Source organism: Oncorhynchus mykiss, chromosome 9, assembly GCF_013265735.2.
Source record: "Oncorhynchus mykiss isolate Arlee chromosome 9, USDA_OmykA_1.1, whole genome shotgun sequence".
NCBI classification, from domain to species: domain Eukaryota; kingdom Metazoa; phylum Chordata; class Actinopteri; order Salmoniformes; family Salmonidae; genus Oncorhynchus; species Oncorhynchus mykiss.
In genome coordinates, this window is record NC_048573.1 from 67,581,688 (window position 1) to 67,603,822 (window position 22,135).

The 22,135-nt window shown below is 43.7% G+C and overlaps 1 protein-coding gene across 3 annotated transcripts; it reads right to left on the minus strand.

Moving 5' to 3' along the window:
- Positions 1-6,111: 6,111 nt before the first annotated feature.
- On the minus strand, positions 6,112-21,323 carry LOC110532728 (probable E3 ubiquitin-protein ligase DTX3). 3 transcript variants are annotated; one of them, XM_036988790.1, is made up of 6 exons: positions 21,123-21,323; positions 20,577-20,618; positions 10,006-10,654; positions 9,639-9,852; positions 8,723-8,940; positions 8,310-8,385 (listed from the first exon to the last, which is right to left on the minus strand). In XM_036988790.1, the coding sequence occupies exons 2-6, from the start codon at positions 20,587-20,589 to the stop codon at positions 8,310-8,312; spliced, it is 1,170 nt and encodes a 389-aa protein (XP_036844685.1). In that variant the 5' UTR covers positions 20,590-20,618; positions 21,123-21,323. The 3 variants fall into 3 exon arrangements, with proteins under 3 accessions (XP_036844683.1, XP_036844685.1, XP_036844684.1); XM_036988789.1 differs by having other exon boundaries at positions 20,789-21,323; XM_036988788.1 differs by lacking the exon at positions 20,577-20,618 and having other exon boundaries at positions 6,112-8,385.
- Positions 21,324-22,135: the final 812 nt, after the last annotated feature.

Here is a 22,135-nt window from a genome sequence, read left to right on the forward strand (position 1 = left end):
CCGGAAAGACCTGAAAATAGATGTGCAGCGACGCTCCCCAGACAACCTGACAGAGCTTGAGAGGATCTGCAGAGAAGAATGGGAGAAACTCCCCACATACAGGTGTGCCAAGCTTGTAGCGTCATACCCAAGAAGACTCAAGACTGTAATCGCTGCCTCAACAAAGTACTGATCAAAGGGTCTTGAATTTCTTTCTAAAAAACAGTTTTTGCTTTGTCATTAAAGGGTATTGGGTGTAGATTCATGAGGGGAAAAAACTATTGAATCAATTTTAGAATAAGGCTGTAACGTAACAAAAATGTGGAAAAAGTCAAGGGGACTGAATAATTTCCAAATGCACGGTCATTCACCAGTTGCTCCTAGGCCGACTGCACAAGCATGCTAATGAAACATAGTCTATAACTTTAGCTGTACAACAGGGTGAAAAAAATCATAAATGTAGTATATTTACAATGTGATTCTATTTATATAGTAATGAATAATACACAATGAATACCAAACAGAACAAAACATTGTTTTATTCAAGTATTAAAATGTAAACCACATTTTTGAATATCAACACTCATAAAATACAAATCAACACAATTAGAAAAGCAAAACTTGAACTTTCGTTTTAACAATCAATTTGCAATGTGCAACTCTTTTCAGTATTTATTAATTCCCCTGTACCCAAACACCCAGTTCACTGCATAGAAATACTGTAGCTTGATTTAAACTACTATGTCTCCCAAAGATATTTCAGTTGGTCCCTAAACGAAAAATGGTATACGTCCCAAATTGAACACCATTTCCTACATAGTGGACTTTTGAGCACACTATTCTCTATATAGTCCACTATATTTGACCACCCCTCTAGTTGACCAGAGCCCTGTAGTACAATCTATAGGAAATAGGATGCCATTTGATACAGCTGAAGTCAGAAGTTTACATACACCTTAGCCAAATACATTTCAACTCAGTTTTTTCACAATTCCTGACATTTAATCCTAGTAAAAATTCCCTGTCTTAGGTCAGTTGGCATCACCACTTCATTTTAAGACTGTGAAATGTCAGAATAATAGTAGAGAGAATGATTTATTTCAGCTTTTATTTCTTTTATCACATTCCCAGTGGGTCAGAAGTTTACATACACTCAATTAGTATTTGGTAGCATTGCCTTTAAATTGTTTAGCTTGGGTCAAACGTTTTGGGTAGCCTTCCACAAGCTTCCCACAATAAGTTGGGTGAATTTTGGCCCATTCCTCCTGACAGGGCTGGTGTAACTGAATCAGGTTTGTATGCCTCCTTTTTCGCACATGCTTTTTCAGTTCTACCCACAAATGTTCTATGGGATCGAGGTCAGGGCGATGTGATGGCCACTCCAATACCTTGACATTGTTGTCCTTAAGCCATTTTCCCATAACTTTGGAAGTATGCTTGGGGTCATTGTCCATTTGGAAGACCCATTTGTGACCAAGCTTTAAGTTCCTAACTGATGTCTTGAGATGTTGCTTCAATATATCCACATAATTCTCCTGCCTCATGATGCCATCTACCCCCACAACATGATGCTGCCACCCCTGTGCTTCACAGTTGGGATGGTGTTCTCCGCCATCCCCCTCTTTCTTCCAAACATAACGATGGTCGTTATGGCCAAACAGTTCCATTTTTGTTTCATCAGACCAGAATACATTTATCCAAAAAGTAGGATCTTTGTCCCCATGTGCAGTTGCAAATTGTAGTCTGGCTTTTTTATGGCGGTTTTGGAGCAGTGGCTTCTTCCTTGCTGAGCAGCTTTTCAGATTGTGTCGTTATAGGACTTGCTTTACTCTGGATATAGATACTTTTGTACCGGTTTCCTCCAGCATCTTCACAAGGTCCTTTGCTTTTGTTCTGGGATTGATTTGCACTTTTCGCACCAAAGTACGTTCATCTCCAGGAGACAGAACGCGTCTACTTCCTGAGCAGTATGACGGCTACGTAGTCCCATGGTGTTTATACTTGCGTACTATTGTTTGTACAGATGAACGTGGTACCTTCAGGCGTTTGGAAATTACTCCCAAGGATGAACCATTTTTTTGCTTTTTTTGAGGTCTTGGCTGACTTCTTTTGATTTTCCCATGATGTCAAGCAAAGAGGCACTGAGTTTGAAGGTAGGCCTTGAAAATACATCCACAGGTACACCGCCAATTGACTCAAATAATGTCAATTAGCCCATCAGAAGCTTCTAAAGCCATGACATTATTTTCTGGAATTTTCCAAGTTGTTTAAAGGCACAGTCAACTTAGTGTAAACTTCTGACCCACTGGAATTGTGATACAGTGAATTATAAGTGAAATAATCTATCTGTAAACAATTTTTGGAAAAATGACTTGTCATGCAAAGTAGAAGTCCTAACCGACTTGCCAAAACTATAGTTCGTTAACAAATTTGTGGAGTGGTTGAAAAAAAAGAGTTTTAATGGACTCCAACCTAGGTTTATGTAAACTTCCAACTTCAACTGTATATAGCAAAGGAAAGGGATATTTAATGAACGTATGGGCCTAGTAAACTCAGCAAAAAAGAAATGCCCCTTTTTCAGGACCGTGTCTTTCAACGATAATTCGTAAAAATACAAATAAATGTCAGATCTTCATTGTAAAGGGTTTAAACACTGTTTCCCATGCTTAACATGCACCTGTGGAATGGTAGTTAAGACACTAAGCTTACAGACAATTAAGGTCACAGTTATGAAAACTTAGGACACTAAAGAGGCCTTTCTACTGACTCTGAAAAACACCAAAAGAAAGATGACCAGGGTCCCTGCTCATGTGCGTGAACGTGCCTTAGGCATGCTGCAAGGAGGCTTGAGAACTGCAGATGTGGCCTCGCAGTGGCAGACCACATGTAACACCTGAACAGGATCGATACATCCGAACATCACACCTGCGGGACAGGTACAGGATGGCAACAACAACTGCCCGAGTTACACCAGAAACGCACAATCCCTCCATCAGTGCTGACTGTCTACAATAGGCTGAGAGAGGCTGGACTGAGGGCTTGTAGGCCTGTTGTAAGGCAGGTCCTCACCAGACATCACAGGGAACAACGTCGCCTATGGGCACAAACCCACCGTCGCTAGACTAGACAGGACTGGCGAAAAGTGCTCTTCATTGACGAGTCGCGGTTTTGTCTCACCAGGGGTGATGGTTGGATTCGCGTTCATCGTCGAAGGAATGAGCATTACACCGAGGCCTGTACTCTGGAGAGGGATTGATTTGGAGGTGGAGGGTCCGTCATGGTCTGGAGTGGTGTGTCACAACATCATCGGACTGAGCTTGTTGTCATTGCAGGCAATCTCAATGCTGTGCGTTACAGGGAATACATCCTCCTCCCTCATGTGGTACCCTTCCTGCAGGCTCATCCTGACATGACCCTCCAGCATGACAATGCCACCAGCCATACTGCTCGTCCTGTGCGTGATTTCTTGCAGGACAGGAATGTCAGGAATGTCAGTGCCATGGCCAGGGAAGAGCCCGGATCTCAATCCCATTGAGCACGCCTGGGACCTGTTGGATCGGAGGGTGAGGGCTAGGGCCATTCCCCACAGAAATGTCCGGGAACTTGCAGGTGCCTTGGTGGAAGAGTGGGGTAACATCTCACAGCAACAACTGGCAAATCTGGTGCAGGTCATGAGGAGATGCACTGCAGTACTTAATGCAGCTAGTGGCCACACCAGATACAAACATGTCCCGGTGTTCAGGGACACGTTATTCAACTTCTGTTAGTCACATGTCTGTGGAACTTGTTCAGTTTATGTCTCAGTGGTTTAATCTTATGTTCATACAAATATTTACACGTGAAGTTTGCTGAAAATAAACGCAGTTGACAGTGAGGACGTTTCTTTTTTTGCTGAGTTTATATTATTTTACATCATCTGACTGCAGACAAATGAATAGGAGAAGGTAACAGACTAGAGTCACTAGACCAGGACTCTCAAACCCTGTTTCTGGAGAGCTACTGTTCTTTAGGTACACGCCAATCATAATCTAGCTACCGTTCTGTACGTTCACTCCAACCCTAATCTAGCACGCCGGATTCCAAAAACAAATGCTAGTTGATGAGCTGAATCAGGTTAGTTTCAACTGGGGTTGGAGTGAAAACCTGCAGGAGGGTAGCACTCCAGGAACATGGTTGGAGTGAAAACCTGCAGGAGGGTAGCACTCCAGGAACATGGTTGGAGTGAAAACCTACAGGAGGGTAGCTCCCCAGGAACATGGTTGGAGTGAAAACCTACAGGAGCGTAGCTCTCCAGGAACATGGTTGGAGTGAAAACCTACAGGAGGGTAGCTCTCCAGGAACATGGTTGGAGTGAAAACCTACAGGAGGGTAGCTCTCCAGGAACATGGTTGGAGTGAAAACCTACAGGAGGGTATCTCTCCGGGAAAAGGGTTGGAGAGCACTGCACCATCTATAGGCATCCTTTTCTCATGCAAAATGACTCACACACAGAGCTTGATAATTTGTGAGTGAGGCTACGTCGTTGGACTGCTTTCATCTGACATATCACAGAAAAACTCATGCAGATATATATACAGTGCCTTGCGAAAGTATTCGGCCCCCTTGAACTTTGCGACCTTTTGCCACATTTCAGGCTTCAAACAAAGATATAAAAATGTTTTTTTTGTGAAGAATCAACAACAAGTGGGACACAATCATGAAGTGGAACGACATTTATTGGATATTTCAAAAATTTTTAACAAATCAAAAACTGAAAAATTGGGCATGCAAAATTATTCAGCCCCTTTACTTTCAGTGCAGCAAACTCTCTCCAGAAGTTCAGTGAGGATCTCTGAATGATCCAATGTTGACCTAAATGACTAATGATGATAAATACAATCCACCTGTGTGTAATCAAGTCTCCGTATAAATGCACCTTCACTGTGATAGTCTCAGAGGTCTGTTAAAAGCGCAGAGAGCATCATGAAGAACAAGGAACACACCAGGCAGGTCCGAGATACTGTTGTGAAGAAGTTTAAAGCCGGATTTGGATACAAAACGATTTCCCAAGCTTTAAACATCCCAAGGAGCACTGTGCAAGCGATAATATTGAATTGGAAGGAGTATCAGACCACTGCAAATCTACCAAGACCTGGCCGTCCCTCTAAACTTTCAGCTCATACAAGGAGAAGACTGATCAGAGATGCAGCCAAGAGGCCCATGATCACTCTGGATGAACTGCAGAGATCTACAGCTGAGGTGGGAGACTCTGTCCATAGGACAACAATCAGTCGTATATTGCACAAATCTGGCCTTTATGGAAGAGTGGCAAGAAGAAAGCCATTTCTTAAAGATATCCATAAAAAGTGTCGGTTAAAGTTTGCCACAAGCCACCTGGGAGACACACCAAACATGTGGAAGAAGGTGCTCTGGTCAGATGAAACCAAAATTGAACTTTTTGGCAACAATGCAAAACGTTATGTTTGGCGTAAAAGCAACACAGCCCATCACCCTGAACACACCATCCCCACTGTCAAACATGGTGGTGGCAGCATCATGGTTTGGGTCTGCTTTTCTTCAGCAGGGACAGGGAAGATGGTTAAAATTGATGGGAAGATGGATGGAGCCAAATACAGGACCATTCTGGAAGAACTCCTGATGGAGTCTGCAAAAGACCTGAGACTGGGACGGAGATTTGTCTTCCAACAAGACAATGATCCAAAACATAAAGCAAAATTTACAATGAAATGGTTCAATAATAAACATATCCAGGTGTTAGAATGGCCAAGTCAAAGTCCAGACCTGAATCCAATCGAGAATCTGTGGAAAGAACTGAAAACTGCTGTTCACAAATGCTCTCCATCCAACCTCACTGAGCTCGAGCTGTTTTGCAAGGAGGAATGGGAAAAAAATTCAGTCTCTCTGTGTGCAAAACTGATAGAGACATACCCCAAGCAACTTACAGCTGTAATCGCAGCAAAAGGTGGCGCTACAAAGTATTAACTTAAGGGGGCTGAATAATTTTGCACGCCCAATTTTTCAGTTTTTGATTTGTTAAAAAAGTTTGAAATATGCAATAAATGTCGTTCCACTTTATGATTGTATCCCACTTGTTGTTGATTCTTCACAAAAAAAATACAGTTTTATATCTTTATGTTTGAAGCCTGAAATGTGGCAAAAGGTCGCAAAGGGGGCCGAATACTTTCGCAAGGCACTGTACTGATGTGTGTGTGTGTGTATATATATATATTTTTTTTTTCTTCTCAAAAACAGTAGAAAGCCAGATAACGCTGCTGAGTCTCACCCTCCAAATAACAATTAAGACAGTCTACTAAAAGAACATGCTTGTCATGAATTAATATCAACATGATCCACTGTCTTCAAACTTGACTAGAATATAGGCACGCTAACCGTTTGATAAATGTATCAAAACAAGGGAACTAAATACCTCACTGGCAATGCCGCTGTAAGGGACTGCAGGATTTTCCTCAACACTTTCATATCACAGGTACATATTTTGTTAATCCTAGATTATTCCTGTAGAAGACAAATGTGAATTACAGCAGATAGATACCTCATTATTTATGAGACAATCGTCAAACAAACGTCTCCTGGACAGATAGGGCTTGCATCCAAAATGGCACACTATTCCCTACACTACTTTGGACCAGAGTCCGATATAGTGCCCTACATTTGACCAGAAGCCTATGGGCACTTTTACTCTGTATAGGGAATAGGGTGCCATTTCAGCCAGGGTCAGAGGTATTAAATATACAGCCCTATTGTGCATTTGATTTGGTTTAAGTGGTTCGACATCACGCCCTCCTTATTTGACATCATCAAGTAAATCTGGTTATTACAAAATGAGGGGTGCTGACTGACTGGCTGGCTGGCTGGAAATCAAACTGAACTCAGAACCTGGTCTCCTATTCATTAAGCTTGTCAGAGTAGGAGTGCTGATCTAGGATCAGGGTCCCTATTCATTCATTATGATTGAAAAGGCCACACTGATCCTACATCAGCCCTACTACTCGGAGACACTTTGTGAATACAGGGCCTGGTCCTGGGAGGGATAACATCTTAGAGTAGAGAAACAACCGAGGGGAGAGAGGAGAGAGAGAGAGCAAGGGACAGTCAGGAATGACAATGAATCTCATACTTAGTAGTCAGTCTATCTGGACATTCCTGGTTCATCCGCTAGAACAGAACGGTGCAGCAGAGAGAGACATCAAATAGAAAACATTCTTCCTATTTAAGTAAAAAGGAGAAGAAATCAAAGGAGAGGAAGATCAAAAGGGAAATGAAGGGCTACAAGAAAATTGACATCAACTTATAGCTACCAGGCTATTAGCTTCACGGCTGCTAACGACTAACGCCTGCCTGGCTTTGCTCAGAGCATTCTTCCATCTACCAGTTCCCTGAAGTGGAAGCAGAGAACCACAGAATTAGAATGATCATTCTAATTCAAACGGATAATTCTTATTCTATGCAGAGAACAACTCCCCCTCCAACAGTGACTGAACTACTGACGGACTCCCTCCCTCCTTGACAAAGTGCCTTCGAGTGCAACTCCTTTCAGAGAAATGTCATTATTTCTTTAGGAGCTTTCTATTGAAACAGACAGTACTATTCTGCCTGCCACCAACTATCTCGAGTACTGTCTTACTACAGTGTAAATAACAGGTTATTATTAACATAATTACATCAAGAAAAATATAATTATTCTAAGAGCGTACTGGACAGAGCACAAATCATGTGTTTTTAACAGGTAAATAAAGAATGTGCGTGGAAATAAACATAAATATAACAGACAAAATAGGACTCTTCTTTGAACTTAGGTTTCAAAATAATATTTAAGTAGTATGTACCTTCACATTATGAATCCCTATATGATAAATACTTGGATGAGTGGAGCCAAAAACAGCTCACACAGAGATTGCACTGCACTCATTTGTATGTTTTCTTCAACACAAAGTGCTGCTGGGTTGAGCCGAACTCGGAAGATAGATAACGAGGATAGGAACATAAGGGTGAATCCTAAATTCCACTTTAGATAAATGTTCACTTCCACTTAAGTAAAATGGTCTCCAATTGACATCAATGCATGATTAGTGAAAATTCGACTGAAGTGGAAGGTAGGAGTCACCCCATCAAGTGGTCTTGTAGGGATATGTGGGCCTCCACTGGGCCGTACTCCTGTGGCTGCTGTGGGGCCCAGTCACATCTCGTATTCCTCCGCTGCTCTGCTGGGTCTAGGTCCAGGAGACTGCAGCCTAGCAACCACCTGCAGCAGCAGGGCAGCCAGAGGTTCCTAAAATGTTCCTAGAATAATCATTCTAGAATCTGTACGGTCAGTCTGCAGCGATGCCTTTCTCTCTGAGTTCCTCGGTCACTCTCACCAGGTAAGTGGGGTCTGGGTATCCAAAGCTGTCAGGAGAAATGAACAGAAAACCCTCAGCAGGTCAGAGAGTTGTTGTAATCACAGGAACAGCTAGAGTTCCTTCTAGGAGCAAATGCACGACAATAATCACAATTTAACCCCCAACCACATGCTGAAAACATGGATAGCTTTCTATTGATATAAACTGAAGAAAATATTTCTGTTACAGCTCATAAGAACAAACTAAAGCCATGTGATTCTATTTGACTTCCATGCAAGCAGTCATCAATAGCTTTTTTCACAAAAATGTAAACATGACTTGTCACATCTCACAAACATACTTAAATCTCCAATAGCCTTCAGTAAAGACATCTGTTTCCATACCAGTGTGGTCCGCCCCATAAGGAGGTCTTGTGGTGGATGTCGTTCCAGGTGATGACATTATGCATTCCTGTGGTCATGGAAGTCCCTATGGTGAAGATGAGGCGCTGTTCGAAGGCCCGGCGGAGCAGGCCCAGGACCCGGTTCCCCTCTGGGCTGTCTGGGAGGTAAGCCACGCGGTCCGTCCCAGGGTACCTCACCCCCGGGTTAGGGTGCTCTGGCTGCAGGATCCAGGCATAATTCAGAGGAATGTTAGAAAAGAACATGAACAATTATATCCACAGAAATAAAGTAAAGTGGTATAGACATTCAATAACATTACTTCAAGCATGGACTGTATTTTATTTAACTAGGCAAGTCAGTTGAGAACAAATCCTTATTTACAATGACGGCCTACACCGGACAACGCTGGGCCAATTGTGCCAGGTTTATGGGACTCCCAATCACAGCTGGTTGTGATACAGCCTGGATACGAACCATTAAAATATCCAAGCTGGGATTTGTAAACATGGCTGTGAACATGGCCACAAATAAAAAATACTAAAGAGAGATGGTTAGCAATGTAAATAATGTGTCAGATGTAGCAAAACCCCGAAAGGTAATGGGCTAGACCAAAAAACCCTGAAAGGTAATGGGCTAGACCAAAAAAACCCTGAAAGGTAATGGGCTAGACCAAAAAAACCCGAAAGGTAATGGGCTAGACCAAAAAAACCCTGAAAGGTAATGGGCTAGACCAAAAAAACCCTGAAAGGTAATGGGCTAGACCAAAAAACCCCGAAAGGTAATGGGCTAGACCAAAAACCCCGAAAGGTAATGGGCTAGACCAAAAACCCCGAAAGGTAATGGGCTAGACCAACACTTCTTACTAGTTCCCATTTCTATACCCTTCCATGCGTCTTTAGTACACACACACACTCACCGCCTGTAAACCAGGTGGGAAGCTGTAGATGATGCAGATACACCCATAACCCTCGTGTCCTGGCAACTCCAGATCTGGGTCCCTCTCCACCATCATACACCCGGTAGCCGGCTGGTTCCCTATGAGCTGGCCGTACACCTGACGACACACAGGACACGCTCTCTTCACCTTGAAGGCCTGGTCTAGACACAACCGGCAGAATGCGTGGCCGCACCTGGGGGAGGGGGGGGGGGGTCAAAGACAAAGAACACTTTTACTTATAATTTTGAAAACATTACATAGCATCAATAGCAGTGAAGGCTGACACATTTCATGGTTTGGAAAAACCTTGAGAATTACTGAACACAAGTTTAAAATGTAGCTATACCTCTCCAGCGTGGTCCTCTCCACCATGTCGCCCATGCAGATGGAACATGAGGTGTAGTCGTCTGCCTCACTGTGGGATTGGTTATGAGAGGAGGCCATCATACTGCAGCTGACCTCCATGTTGTCCTTCTTCCTCTGTCCGGATTCGTTGTGGGACGTGGAGTTGGAGAGGACCACACAGGCCTCTTCCTCCGCTGGCTTCTTATATCTCTGTTGCTGCCTCTGAGAGCGTCTGGGCTGGGGAGGCTGAGGTGGTAGCAGGCTCCCCTCTCCATCCCCCTCCAGGACCCCCACCCCAACGCAGGGCAGCAGGGACCTCTTCCGTTTAGGACCCCCATCCTGTTTGCTCATCTCTTTGCGGGCGCAGCGGCATAAGTCTATGAAGGCCTTGCGGGTCTCGTTGGAGATGGGTCCTTCCTCCATCATCCCGGGTCCTCCCCCAGAACGGGATCCCTCTATGGGGCGTAGCCGCACTGCACAGCAGCCTCCCCGCTCACCTCGGCGGATGATGCCGGCGCTCAAGCCCTGCTTGTCCTGAAAGTCTATGAGCCAGGGCTGGCCGGCGGCAGCCAGGTAGTCCCACACCGCCTGGGACACCAGCACCTCGTCACTACCCTGCCCCCCGCGCACACTCATCTCATCCGATGAAACTGCATAGGGAAATACGAGAGAGACACATATTCAAGAAACACACAACAGAGAGACTAACATGTCAAATAATGCAGTGAACGTAATTGTTAACATTTGCATGATAAACAATGTTAGAGAATCCCCTGGCGAGTGTGCTGTGGGACTAAGTTCCAGCAAGCAGTGTTGCCATGTTCACTGCAAATTGTCCTACTTTGAAAACGATGTCGAGGGTGAAAATGTATTGTTCGCGGGTTCCGGGTTTTTGGGCTAAATTGCACCTCGGGCACCACGGCATTTCTCTTAAAAATAAATAAATACATTTTATATTTGAGGTTCTTCAAACTAACCATCCTTTGCCTTGACAGATTTTTGCACACTAGGCATTCTCTCAACCAGCTTCACCTGGAATACTTTTCCAACAGTGTTGAAGGACTTCCCACATATGCTGAGCACTTTTTTTGCTGCTTTTCCGTCACTCTGCGGTCCAACTCATCCCAAACCATCTCAATTGGGTTGAGGTCGGGTGACTGAAGACCAGGTCATCGGACACAGCACTCTATCACTCTCCTGGAGGTATGTTGGGTAATTGTCCTGATGAAAAACAAAATGACAGTCCCACTAAGCCCAAACCAGATGGGATGGCGTGTCGCTGCAGAATGATGTGATAGTCATGCTGGTTAATTGTACCTTCAATTATCGGTGGGAACCACACATGCAGAGATCATCTGCTCACCTACTCTGCGTCTCACAAAGACAACAGTTGGAATCAAAAATCTCACATTTGGACTCATCAGACCAAAGGACAGATTTCCACCTGTCTAATGTTCATTGCACGTGTTTCTTGGCCCAAGCAAGTCTCTTCTTATTGCAGTCCCTCCAGGATTCTGCGATCACATAATTCAATGCAAAAATCAACCAATCAGTGCATATTATGCAAGAACTCACAATTTTGACCAATCCCTGCACTTTTAGAGCATAAAAGGGTCCAATCAAAAGCAGGTGAGTAATTTTGACCAATTACTGCATGGTTACTGTGGAAAAAGGCCCAATTCAACCACAAGTTTTTTCCCCCTGGCCTGTCAGCGTGCGAAGAAGATGGCTGATTGTTGATGGATGACAGGCAGTACAATGACCAGAAATCAATCTCATTTGCCAACAAAAATAACAGTTAAAGACCAATTTCCAAAGGTTTTACATGGAAGTGGGGGGAAATTGTTTTGCATTCCGTGCAACGTTGTGCTGGAACACAAGAGAAAGTCGACAATCAACAGTCACTTGGAATCAGCAAAGCGTATGGAAATGTCAGAACAGTTCCCACAGCAGCGGCAGATCACCATGACTGACGTGGTAGCAGGGAAGACTGCGGCAAGCACTGAAAGAATCAAGGTCAGTGGCGTTTTACTCAAACTTTTACTCCACTGACCTTGGCTTTAGTAGGGTGGTCGACACTCTGCTCTCCCCAATCTAACCTTGGCTTTAGTAGGGTGGTCGACACTCTGCTCTCCCCAGTCTAACCTTGGCTTTAGTAGGGTGGTCGACACTCTGCTCTCCCCAGTCTAACCTTGGCTTTAGTAGGGTGGTCGACACTCTGCTCTCCCCAGTCTAACCTTGGCTTTAGTAGGGTGGTCGACACTCTGCTCTCCCCAGTCTAACCTTGGCTTTAGTAGGGTGGTCGGCACTCTGCTCTCCCCAGTCTAACCTTGGCTTTAGTAGGGTGGTCGACACTCTGCTCTCCCCACTCTGACCTTGGCTTTAGTAGGGTGGTCGACACTGCTCTCCCCAGTCTAACCTTGGCTTTAGTAGTGTGGTCGGCACTCTGCTTTCCCCAGTCTGTCTACGGAGAGCACGGCTCAAAGCACTGAGTGCAATTTGTCAGCTTTTCCATTTAAAACTCTGTAAAAATTCATACAGATCACGAAAACACAATCTTTCTGTTTTTTTTATTTTTTAGAAATGGTAATATTGTTTAAAAATTACCTGGTAGCCATCCCTGGATACCACCACCTACAGGAAAAGTACTTGGGAGATGTCTACCTGAAGGTGAAAGAAGGACTCAAGCAACATTTTGCAGGGAAGCCAGTGACAGTCATCATTGATGAAACTCCAGATGTTAAACATCCTCATCGCACCACTTAAAAAGGATACCTCGGGATAATTTTTGCCTACCTCGCAGAGACAGTGTTTCTGGATCAGTGCAACCATTCAACAGTTTCCATGGTGGTGGGGAAATGTCTACAAGACTACAATATCTCCAACGAGGACGTCATTGTCTTTGACACAGACAATGCTGCGTGCATGAAGAAAGCCTACAGAGCTGCACTGCAGTCATTGTTCCCCTACTCTCTGCACATAACACGCTTGGCTCACAACATTCATCTGATAGGGAGTGCCTTCTGCAAACCTTTTGATCAGCTGAACACATTCATGCTAAGTGTTTCACATATCTTTTACCAGTCAGGGGCAAAACAAGTTCTCAGCAGTGCAGTTTGGCCTCTACAGTGGGTTCATAGAGATGGAAATGCAGGTATAATTTAAAATCTACATACCTTCTACATTTAAATCATTGTCATTATGCAGAGAAAGGTGACCTACATTTTTTGTAAGCCGCGATGTCATTTCACATTGAGTAGTAATATTTCCTATGTTCCTCGTTTTTATTCCTTGTCATTCACAGGTGTGTGGCCGAGGTGCCCCAACAGTGTGTAGAAAAAACGCCATGAGATGCTACAAAACCAAGAGCTGGTTCAGTCGCTGCAGATTCAACTGAACATCATGACCGACAAGTATAAAGTCATCCTGCAGCTTCTCAACACTTTCAGAGCAGACATCCCGTGAAAACAAAGATCTTTCACTATTTAGAGGACTTGCAGATGAACATTGTGGCCAACAAATAACTACTTGTTCACACTACTTTGATGCAGTTGACGACTTGCCCTTTGCTGTTGAGGCATACAGCAATGCAGAGGACAAAATGACGAAGTACATGTCAGATGGTCAGCCTGCCATGGAGTTCCCCCAAGAAGTTAGGGTGTTTGATCCACGTCATATTGTGTTTATGGATGACAGTGCCCAGCTACAAGGTTATTCCAGGCTTCAGTAAGGTACCGAGAGATGAACTGGGTGCCTACTTGACCAATGTAGGACCAGCAGCACTGAGAGCCACAGTGAGTGGGGTGGTGGATTTGGATATCTTCTGGGATGCACTTCAAGAGAGACTTCCTGTCCTGAGCACCCTGGCCAAACGCTACAAGGATGCAGTCTCAAACTCAGCTGATGCTGAGCGAAGCAACAGTATCTACAAGCTTGAGTTATCCAGCTGTAGGCAATCAACCTCTTAACAACAACCTACGAGCATTGGGTCTTCATGTACCACAACTAACGACTCCGCAGTGGAGCAATTGATATGGAGGAGGATAGGGAGGATGAAATTAATGATTACATTGAGATATAGGCCTAGATGAGCTTGGCCCTTGGTCATCCCTCACCTCTCGTTATGTTCAGAAAAAGAAACAGCCCAAAAGATCACTTTGTCTCTAATTATTTTCACGGAAGATGAAATTGAGATACGTCTTAATTTCAGATTGGACCCTAGGTGTTTCTTTTATCCTAGTTTATGATTTTTTTTAGTACCTCCAGATTATGGGGGCATTCCCCCATAAGACATATTAAATCTCAAGTTCATGTCAAATTCAAGTTTTATGTTGGAACTCTAAGCTACTCTAAGCTCCTTCAGAAAAATAGCTTTTTTTCAGTATTTTGGGGCGCAGAAATCACAAAACAATGTCGTGAAATCCTGGAGGGACTGTTAGTGTCCTTTAGTAGTGGTTTCTTTGCAATAATTCATTATGTGGGAACTCCTTCAACACTGGAAAGGCACTCCAGGTGAAGCTGGTTGAGAGAATGCCAATAGGGTGCAAAGCTGACATCAAGGGTGGCTACTTTGAAGAATCTAAAATATATTTTGATTTGTTTCACACTTTTTTGGTTACTACATGATTCCATGTGTTATTTCATAGTTTTGATGTCTTCACTATTATTCTACAAATGTTTTTTTGAAAATAGTAAAAATAAAGGAAAAACCTTGAATGAGTAGGTGTGTCCAAACTTTTGACTGGTACTGTATGTATGTGGATATATATTTATTTCACTGTGACCTGCTGCTGACTACAAGGCAGTGAGCAGACTGAGTGAGTGGTGGAGAGCCAAAAGGATGCGTTGAGAGGGTGCTGCAGCAGGGGCAGCTGAGTCAGAGAGGGCAGCTGAGTCAGAGAGGGCAGCTGAGTCAGAGAGGGCAGCTGAGTCAGAGAGGGCAGCTGAGTCAGAGAGAGCAGCTGAGTCAGAGAGGGCAGCTGAGTCAGAGAGGGCAGCTGAGTCAGAGAGGGCAGCTGAGTCAGAGAGGGCAGCTGAGTCAGAGAGGGCAGCTGAGTCAGAGAGGGCAGCTGAGTCAGAGAGGGCAGCTGAGTCAGAGAGGGCAGCTGAGTCAGAGAGAGCAGCTGAGTCAGAGAGAGCAGCTGAGTCAGAGAGAGCAGCTGAGTCAGAGAGGGCAGCTGAGTCAGAGAGAGCAGCTGAGTCAGAGAGAGCAGCTGAGTCAGAGAGAGCAGCTGAGTCAGAGAGGGCAGCTGAGTCAGAGAGGGCAGCTGAGTCAGAGAGAGCAGCTGAGTCAGAGAGGGCAGCTGAGTCAGAGAGGGCAGCTGAGTCAGAGAGGGCAGCTGAGTCAGAGAGGGCAGCTGAGTCAGAGAGAGCAGCTGAGTCAGAGAGGGCAGCTGAGTCAGAGAGAGCAGCATGCACACACATAATGACAACTTTTGGTTATTATGGAGACACTCTTTTTCCATAAAACATATTAACGCAACATACCTGATATGATGGTGACTAAGAACTGGAAAAGGACTTCAGGCGCACTAGAGCTCTATAGATTAATTCGCTCAGAGGTGGTTTAATGTAAACTGCATTCTAATGTTGACTTTTCTTATGGATAACCGCATCAAGCGTAGGGTTTTACTCATGCTCAGTTCTAGGGTCTGGAGTGCTGCGAGGTGGAAATTTGAAATGGAAGTTATGGAACTCCCTCGTGTGCTTGTGTTATGGGGGGTAAAGGTCCACAATGAAACATTACATTAAAATGTGGAGAATGATGGGCTACATCTGCATCTGTTGGCCATCAAGTAGACTATTCATTTCTACATGTCATTGCAGGTTACTGTTGCCTACCATTTGATACAATAAATATGTTGAAATTACTATCACTGGAGTCATTGCAAATCAATTTGTGCCACTTGTGTAGCTGGCAAACAGATTTAATAAATAGCCTGTAACTCAGTTTGTTGTTGTAGCCTTGTGTTACTATGCATTTATTAATGGATATATTTTGTTAATTGGTCACAGCAAATGTATCATTCTTCACATTGTGGATTTTTCCCTGAAATTAGATGTTGGCCTATCAGGGGCTATAGGCCACCTGCATCTAGCTCAGTAAACCATGGCAAAGTTGAATTGGAATTATTAACCCAGATTTTAGTCAGAAGCCTGTGTCTATTGAAATAAGTCAATCTCACAAACATGCCATTTATAATGGTTTCTGGTCACAAAATCTGGCACAATATCCAGAAAATAAACTAACATTCGCTTTTTGAAGTACTTCTTGCACAGAGATTGAGATCCTCTGTCCAAGTTGCATCACTCGAACTCGCTTGCGGGATTTATCTATAGTTATGCACATGCGCAAACAGGATTTATTTACAATTATAAACTGGGTGGTTTGAGCCCTGAAAGCTGATTGGTTGAAAGCCATGGTATATCAGATGTGTACCACGGAAAAGACAAAACGGTACTAATTATGTTGGATGACAGTTTATAATAGCAATAAGGCACCTCAGGGGTTTGTGATATATGGCCAATATACCACAGCTGAGGGCCATGTTCCTTAGACGTGGTATATTGGTCCTACTGTATACCACACCTCCTGTGACGTTATGGCTTAATCATAGCAGTCAAAACGAGTTAAATCGACATCCATTGATGGAATGTTTTTATTTAAACTAGGCAAGTCAGTTAAGAACAAATTCTTATTTACAATGACGGCCTACCCTGGACAAACCCGGACGACTTTGGGCCAATGGGACTCCCAATCACGGCCGGTTGGGATACAGCCTGGAATCGAACCATGGTCTGTAGTGACACCTCTAGCACTGAGATGCAGTGCCTTAGATTGCTGCGCCACTCAGGAGAGTTTAATAAGGGTGATTTATCTTCACACTTGCAACATTTTTAAACTCGCAATAATTATTATTTATGGAAAACCTAATTTTGCTTCTTTGCCTACGTCATTAAAAATTACGTTGATATTCCTTCTTAATTCACTCGATAACATTATGGAAAAAAAGGTTTACTGGATAAATGTGGGTTTTCAGAAGTCATCGGGCTAGGAATTTTAGCTAGACCTGACAACCCTGCCAGCATGTTGTTTTCACTGAGTGTACAAAACATTAGGAACATGCTCTTTCCATGACAGACTGACCAGGTTAAAACGATTGAGGTCACCTGTTAAATCCATTTCAATCAGTGTAGATGAAGGGGAGGAGACATGTTCTAGAAAGATTGTTAAGCCTTTAGACAATTGAGACATGGATTGTGTATGTGTGTTATTCAGAGGGTGAATGGGCAGCTCGGCTTTTCACGGTCAACAGTTCGTATCAAAAATGGTCCAGCACCTGTGGAACGCTTTCGAGACCTTGTAGAGTCCTTGCTCGGACAAATTGAGGCTGTTCTGAGGGCAAAAGTTGTTCCTAATGGAAGATGCTCATAGCTAACCCTGTACTGCTCAGACAGGACCGCTGCACGCTCCTGCAAGGGCATACATACATGGCTCTGAGCCTGACAGTGCATGGAATGTGTGTACACAAAGTTGTAGTTGTTGTTTAACTTGGCTTTGTTTTGTCTGGTGAAACAAAAATACAACTGTTTGGCCATAATGAACATCGTCATGTTTGGAGGGAAAACGGGGAGGCTTGCAAGCCGAAGAACACCATCCCGACCGTGAAGTACAGGGGTGGCAGCGTCATGTTGTGGGGGTGCTTTAATGCAGGAGGGACTGGTGCACTTCACAAAATAGATGGCTTCATGAGGGAGGAAAATTATGTGGATATGTTGAAGCAACATCTCAAGACATCAGTCAGGAAGTTAAAGCTTGGTGGCAAATGGGTCTTCCAAATGGACAATGGACCCAAGCATACTTCCAAAGTTGTGGCAAAATGGCTTAAGGACAACAATGTCAAGGTATTGGAGTGGCCATCACAAAGCCCTGACCTCAACCCCATATAAAATTTGTTGGCAGAACTGAAAAAGCTTGTGCGAGCAAGGAGGCCTACAATCCTGACTCGGGTACACCAGCTCGGTCAGGAGGAATGGGCCAGAATTCACCCAACTTATTGTGGGAAGCTTGTGGAAGGCTACCCAAAAGTTTGACCCAAGTGAAACAATTTAAAGGCAATGCTACCAAATACTAATTGAGTGCATGTAAACTTCTAACCCACTGGGAATGTGATGAAAGAAATAAAAGCTGAAATAATTCACTCTACTATTATTCAGACATTTCACATTCTTAAAATAAAATGGTGATCCTAACTGACCTGACAGGGAATTTTTACTAGGATTAAATGTCAGGAATTGTGAAAAACTGAGTTTAACTGTATTTGGCTAAGTTGTATGTAAACTTCCGACTTCAACTGTATGCATAGTAGATACAGTCCTTGTTATGAAGTATTTCTGTGTAACAGCTTACGGTTTATTGCTGCAGTGTATTATCACATACAGTCTTTCATATTGTGCTATTGGAGTTCTAGGCCATGACATGATTCAAGCTCATTCATGTCTTTTCACTATTCTGCTCCGTCCATTGTAACCTGTATGTGAATATTCCTAATTCCTTTCAGAACCATCCCCATGTAAATCTTCTCCTATGTGTGAACACATATTCCCTGGGAGTCAACTCTCGGGCTGCTTTATTCTCCTCTAACTGGGCGCGGTGTCGGTGAGTCACAACCCAGTAAAATACGTAGAGCCGGGTTGCTCTCTTTCAAACAGTCTCATCTTCTCATTTCATCCAATCCCAATGTAATCTGTGACCTGTACTAGTGTGTTGGAAAAGTGCACAGGAGACACGCAGAGGACAGAGACACAGTTTCATACATCCCCCTCATAATCAACAGTGGCTTGTGTTCAAGGCAAGCCACTCATAAATAGAAAACATGTCAAGTGAAATAGCCAACATCAGAAACATCATTAAATGGGATCAGTGAGTTTGGCGACTCATATTCTAAATGACTCCAACTTCAGTTCATTAAACTTTAAAATGGAAATGATATAATTGACTCCCCCCCCCCTACTCTTTACCCAAATCTCAGCCATAACAGTGCACCAATGCAATGCAGTGTGAGTTTACTACCTTACCACAACAATCGTGACATGATGAGAAAGTAACGAGATATGAGAACCCCACTCATAGCCTATATGCAGCTTCCAATCAGTGCGCGTATATGGACTGTTAGAGCAAGAATAAAACATGCAGCCAAGTCAAAATGTTGAATTGTCCTCGGAACTGTTACGTGATGTAATCACTTATTTCTGCTGGTACACTTCTGCTATTTCGGCCTATGCTGCGTGGAGAAGGGTGGATTTGCAGCACGCAATTTGGGGAGTTCCCTACATGTGGGAATTCCTGCATCTGTAGGAAAACCCTCTAAACTTCTATTGGTCCATTTTTAAGCTAGGAAAGAAAGGAGGTGGGGCGCTCCATTACAGTAGGTACCATAAAGTTGAATCACAACCGCCGAAAAACCCCACAGAAGAAGGGCCGAGGACGACAACGGTAGACGGTGTCCTTCACCCCCGCTTGGCGGTCACTAACTAGCAAGCATGTTAGCTCACTGTGTAGCCACACCTCTTGCCTCGTGTGTACCGGTCGGAGTGGCTAGCAGGAGGCGGGGGTCTGTCCGGCACGGTTTTCCCGCAGTTCTGTTAATGAAGGTGAGTGCAGGTGTTCGGCAGGCGGGTGCGAAGGTCACTGTCTACCAGTGTCGCCCCGCCTCCCGTTGGCTAGTAAGAGGTCCGGTACATAGCAGCCTGAAGGTGGGTTGCGAAAAACTCAGATAATACCACAGACAGAAGGAGAAATCCAAACACTTCACAGGGGGCAATAAAGCTGAAGCATCAGTTTAGAATGTGCTCACTACCAATACAGGGCACTAAGTTATAAAGACTTGTCGCTTAAGTTTTAACATTTTTTTAAATGGCATTGTTAGGAGTGCAAGGTCGAATTGAGTTTGGGAACATATGCACTTCAAAGGAGGCGTTCCCTAACGGAAATATGCAAATACATACTACAATGCGCCAATAGGATCTCGCTAACTCCTGTTTAGCCTTGCCCACCTCCTTGCTTGATCTGCCCACTATGCTTCATTGCTCCCACTATAAAAACGACACACATTGACTATCTTGGGTTAGTTATAAATATATTTGACAATACTTTTATTTCCCTTTTGACACACTATTGTTTGTATGAGAAAATGAGAGCCAGCGCCAAATGATTCGCCAAAGCAAGGTTCATGCACTGCTAGACAACAGATCTGTTAAAATACCGCTAATCGCAAACCGTTACAAAGTAACAACTGTGTAGCTAACATGTTTGTTTCCATATGGAGCGCGTGTGTTTAGCGTCAGTGGTCGCAGCACACCTCAAAGCTACAACAGGCTGGCAAACAGTAGTTATCGCGACACTGCTGAAAGGAACGTATCCGCTCTTCTGAAATGCAGACTGAGTAAACAAAGGAAACTGCGCCTACCTCAATCCTATCCTCTGTCCAACACGTCTAGCTGTTAGCAATATTTTACCTCTGACAGTCGTATGAAACAAGTGTAAATAAATATGATTTATTAGATGGTTACCTTGCGATCCCATATATTCCCTTCAATCGAGAAAATATCCCCCTGTTGAACACAGAGAAAAACTGAAGTAGTAAACATTGACACACGTCAGATTACATTCGCTTACTTTAGAAATCAGCAGCGAGGAACCAAACGATTCTGTTCAAATTCCTAAGTGGCACGTCCTTAATCATTTTACTAAAGAGAATGCGGCGTGGGGTAAATTGTCTCACCTTTTGCCGTAGCTGTCAGATGAGTTTTAGAGATTATGGAACTAGCTACACCATCTTCCATTGGACGAGGCCTGAAAATCGTGTACTGCGGTGGATATGTTGATACGTATTTTGTAGTCAAGACATACTTGATATCCACTCTAAGCTATCCGTAACGTTAGCTAACAATTCATCCGAGTCCCCTTCTCGCTCGCTACTGGAGTTTGTCTTCCTATTTCCACGTCCTTGAGACAGACTACTACAACATCAACCCCCAATTACACACTAGGCTACGATTCCACGTTAGTTATTTCATTCGGCTTGTGACAGCTGCGTACTCAAGACAAATACTTACAGAAATTGTTTGCACTTTCAACCATGTCTTATTAGCCTTTAAAGTCCATGGCCGTGTTTGAGAGCATCATGTCCATGATGCATTGTGGGTAAATGGTGAACGATTGACTGATCTACAAATAATAATGAGTAGTTTTTAATGAAGCAAGGTTATTTGTAGACCAGTCAGTCGGTAGTCTTCTGCAATGTCGGTCCAGCTCAATGTCTGACAGTTTAATGACGAGACAATCATAAGCAGGAAGTTCGTCATAAAACCCCCTGTGACGGGTAAAAAACATTTAGGCAAGGATGTGATCGGACTGAATCATTTTCTTGTACAATTCAGGGAAATCCACAGAGACACTTCTAAGCACGCATAATGTATCTGTAGCACATGTATTACCTGAGTGAAACGCCCTATTTAACAATGTAGGATTGGGCAAGTCCATGGAGTGGAATTCTCTCTCTGTCTCTCTCTCACACACACACACACACACACACACCATGCCATTAGGTTCCAGACCCCAAGGTAGAGGTTGTGGCATGAACCAACTACTATTTCTATAGGCCTTCAGAAAGGTCTTCCTCGCAATTCAATATTGTAAGTCCCTCAAGCAACTCTGGGGCACAGGCACCTATCCCACTCTAGCCTCAACCAGGCTTTCACCTCAACTTCGGGATGAAACAACGTGAGCGAGGCCTGAAAGCCGAGGCTGATCCCACTAACAATAATGTAGAATATGAAGGAGGGCAGCTAGTCCCGAAGTGGCGATGCTTTACATTGTGTAAAGTATAGCCATTCACATATACACAGAAAAAAAATAACACAATGTCCCTTGTCTGTCATGAATGTTGAATAAAATTATATTTGAACTTACTCTGCAGATTGTCCGTGGGGTTGGTCCTTCACCTGGTCAAAATTTGAGACAAAATATATACAGGAAAGTATTATTAAACCAACTTCAAAACCAGTGATGTAATATACTTCAGTAAAAAATCATTTAAAGTACTTCTTAAGTCGTTTTTGGGGTTTTC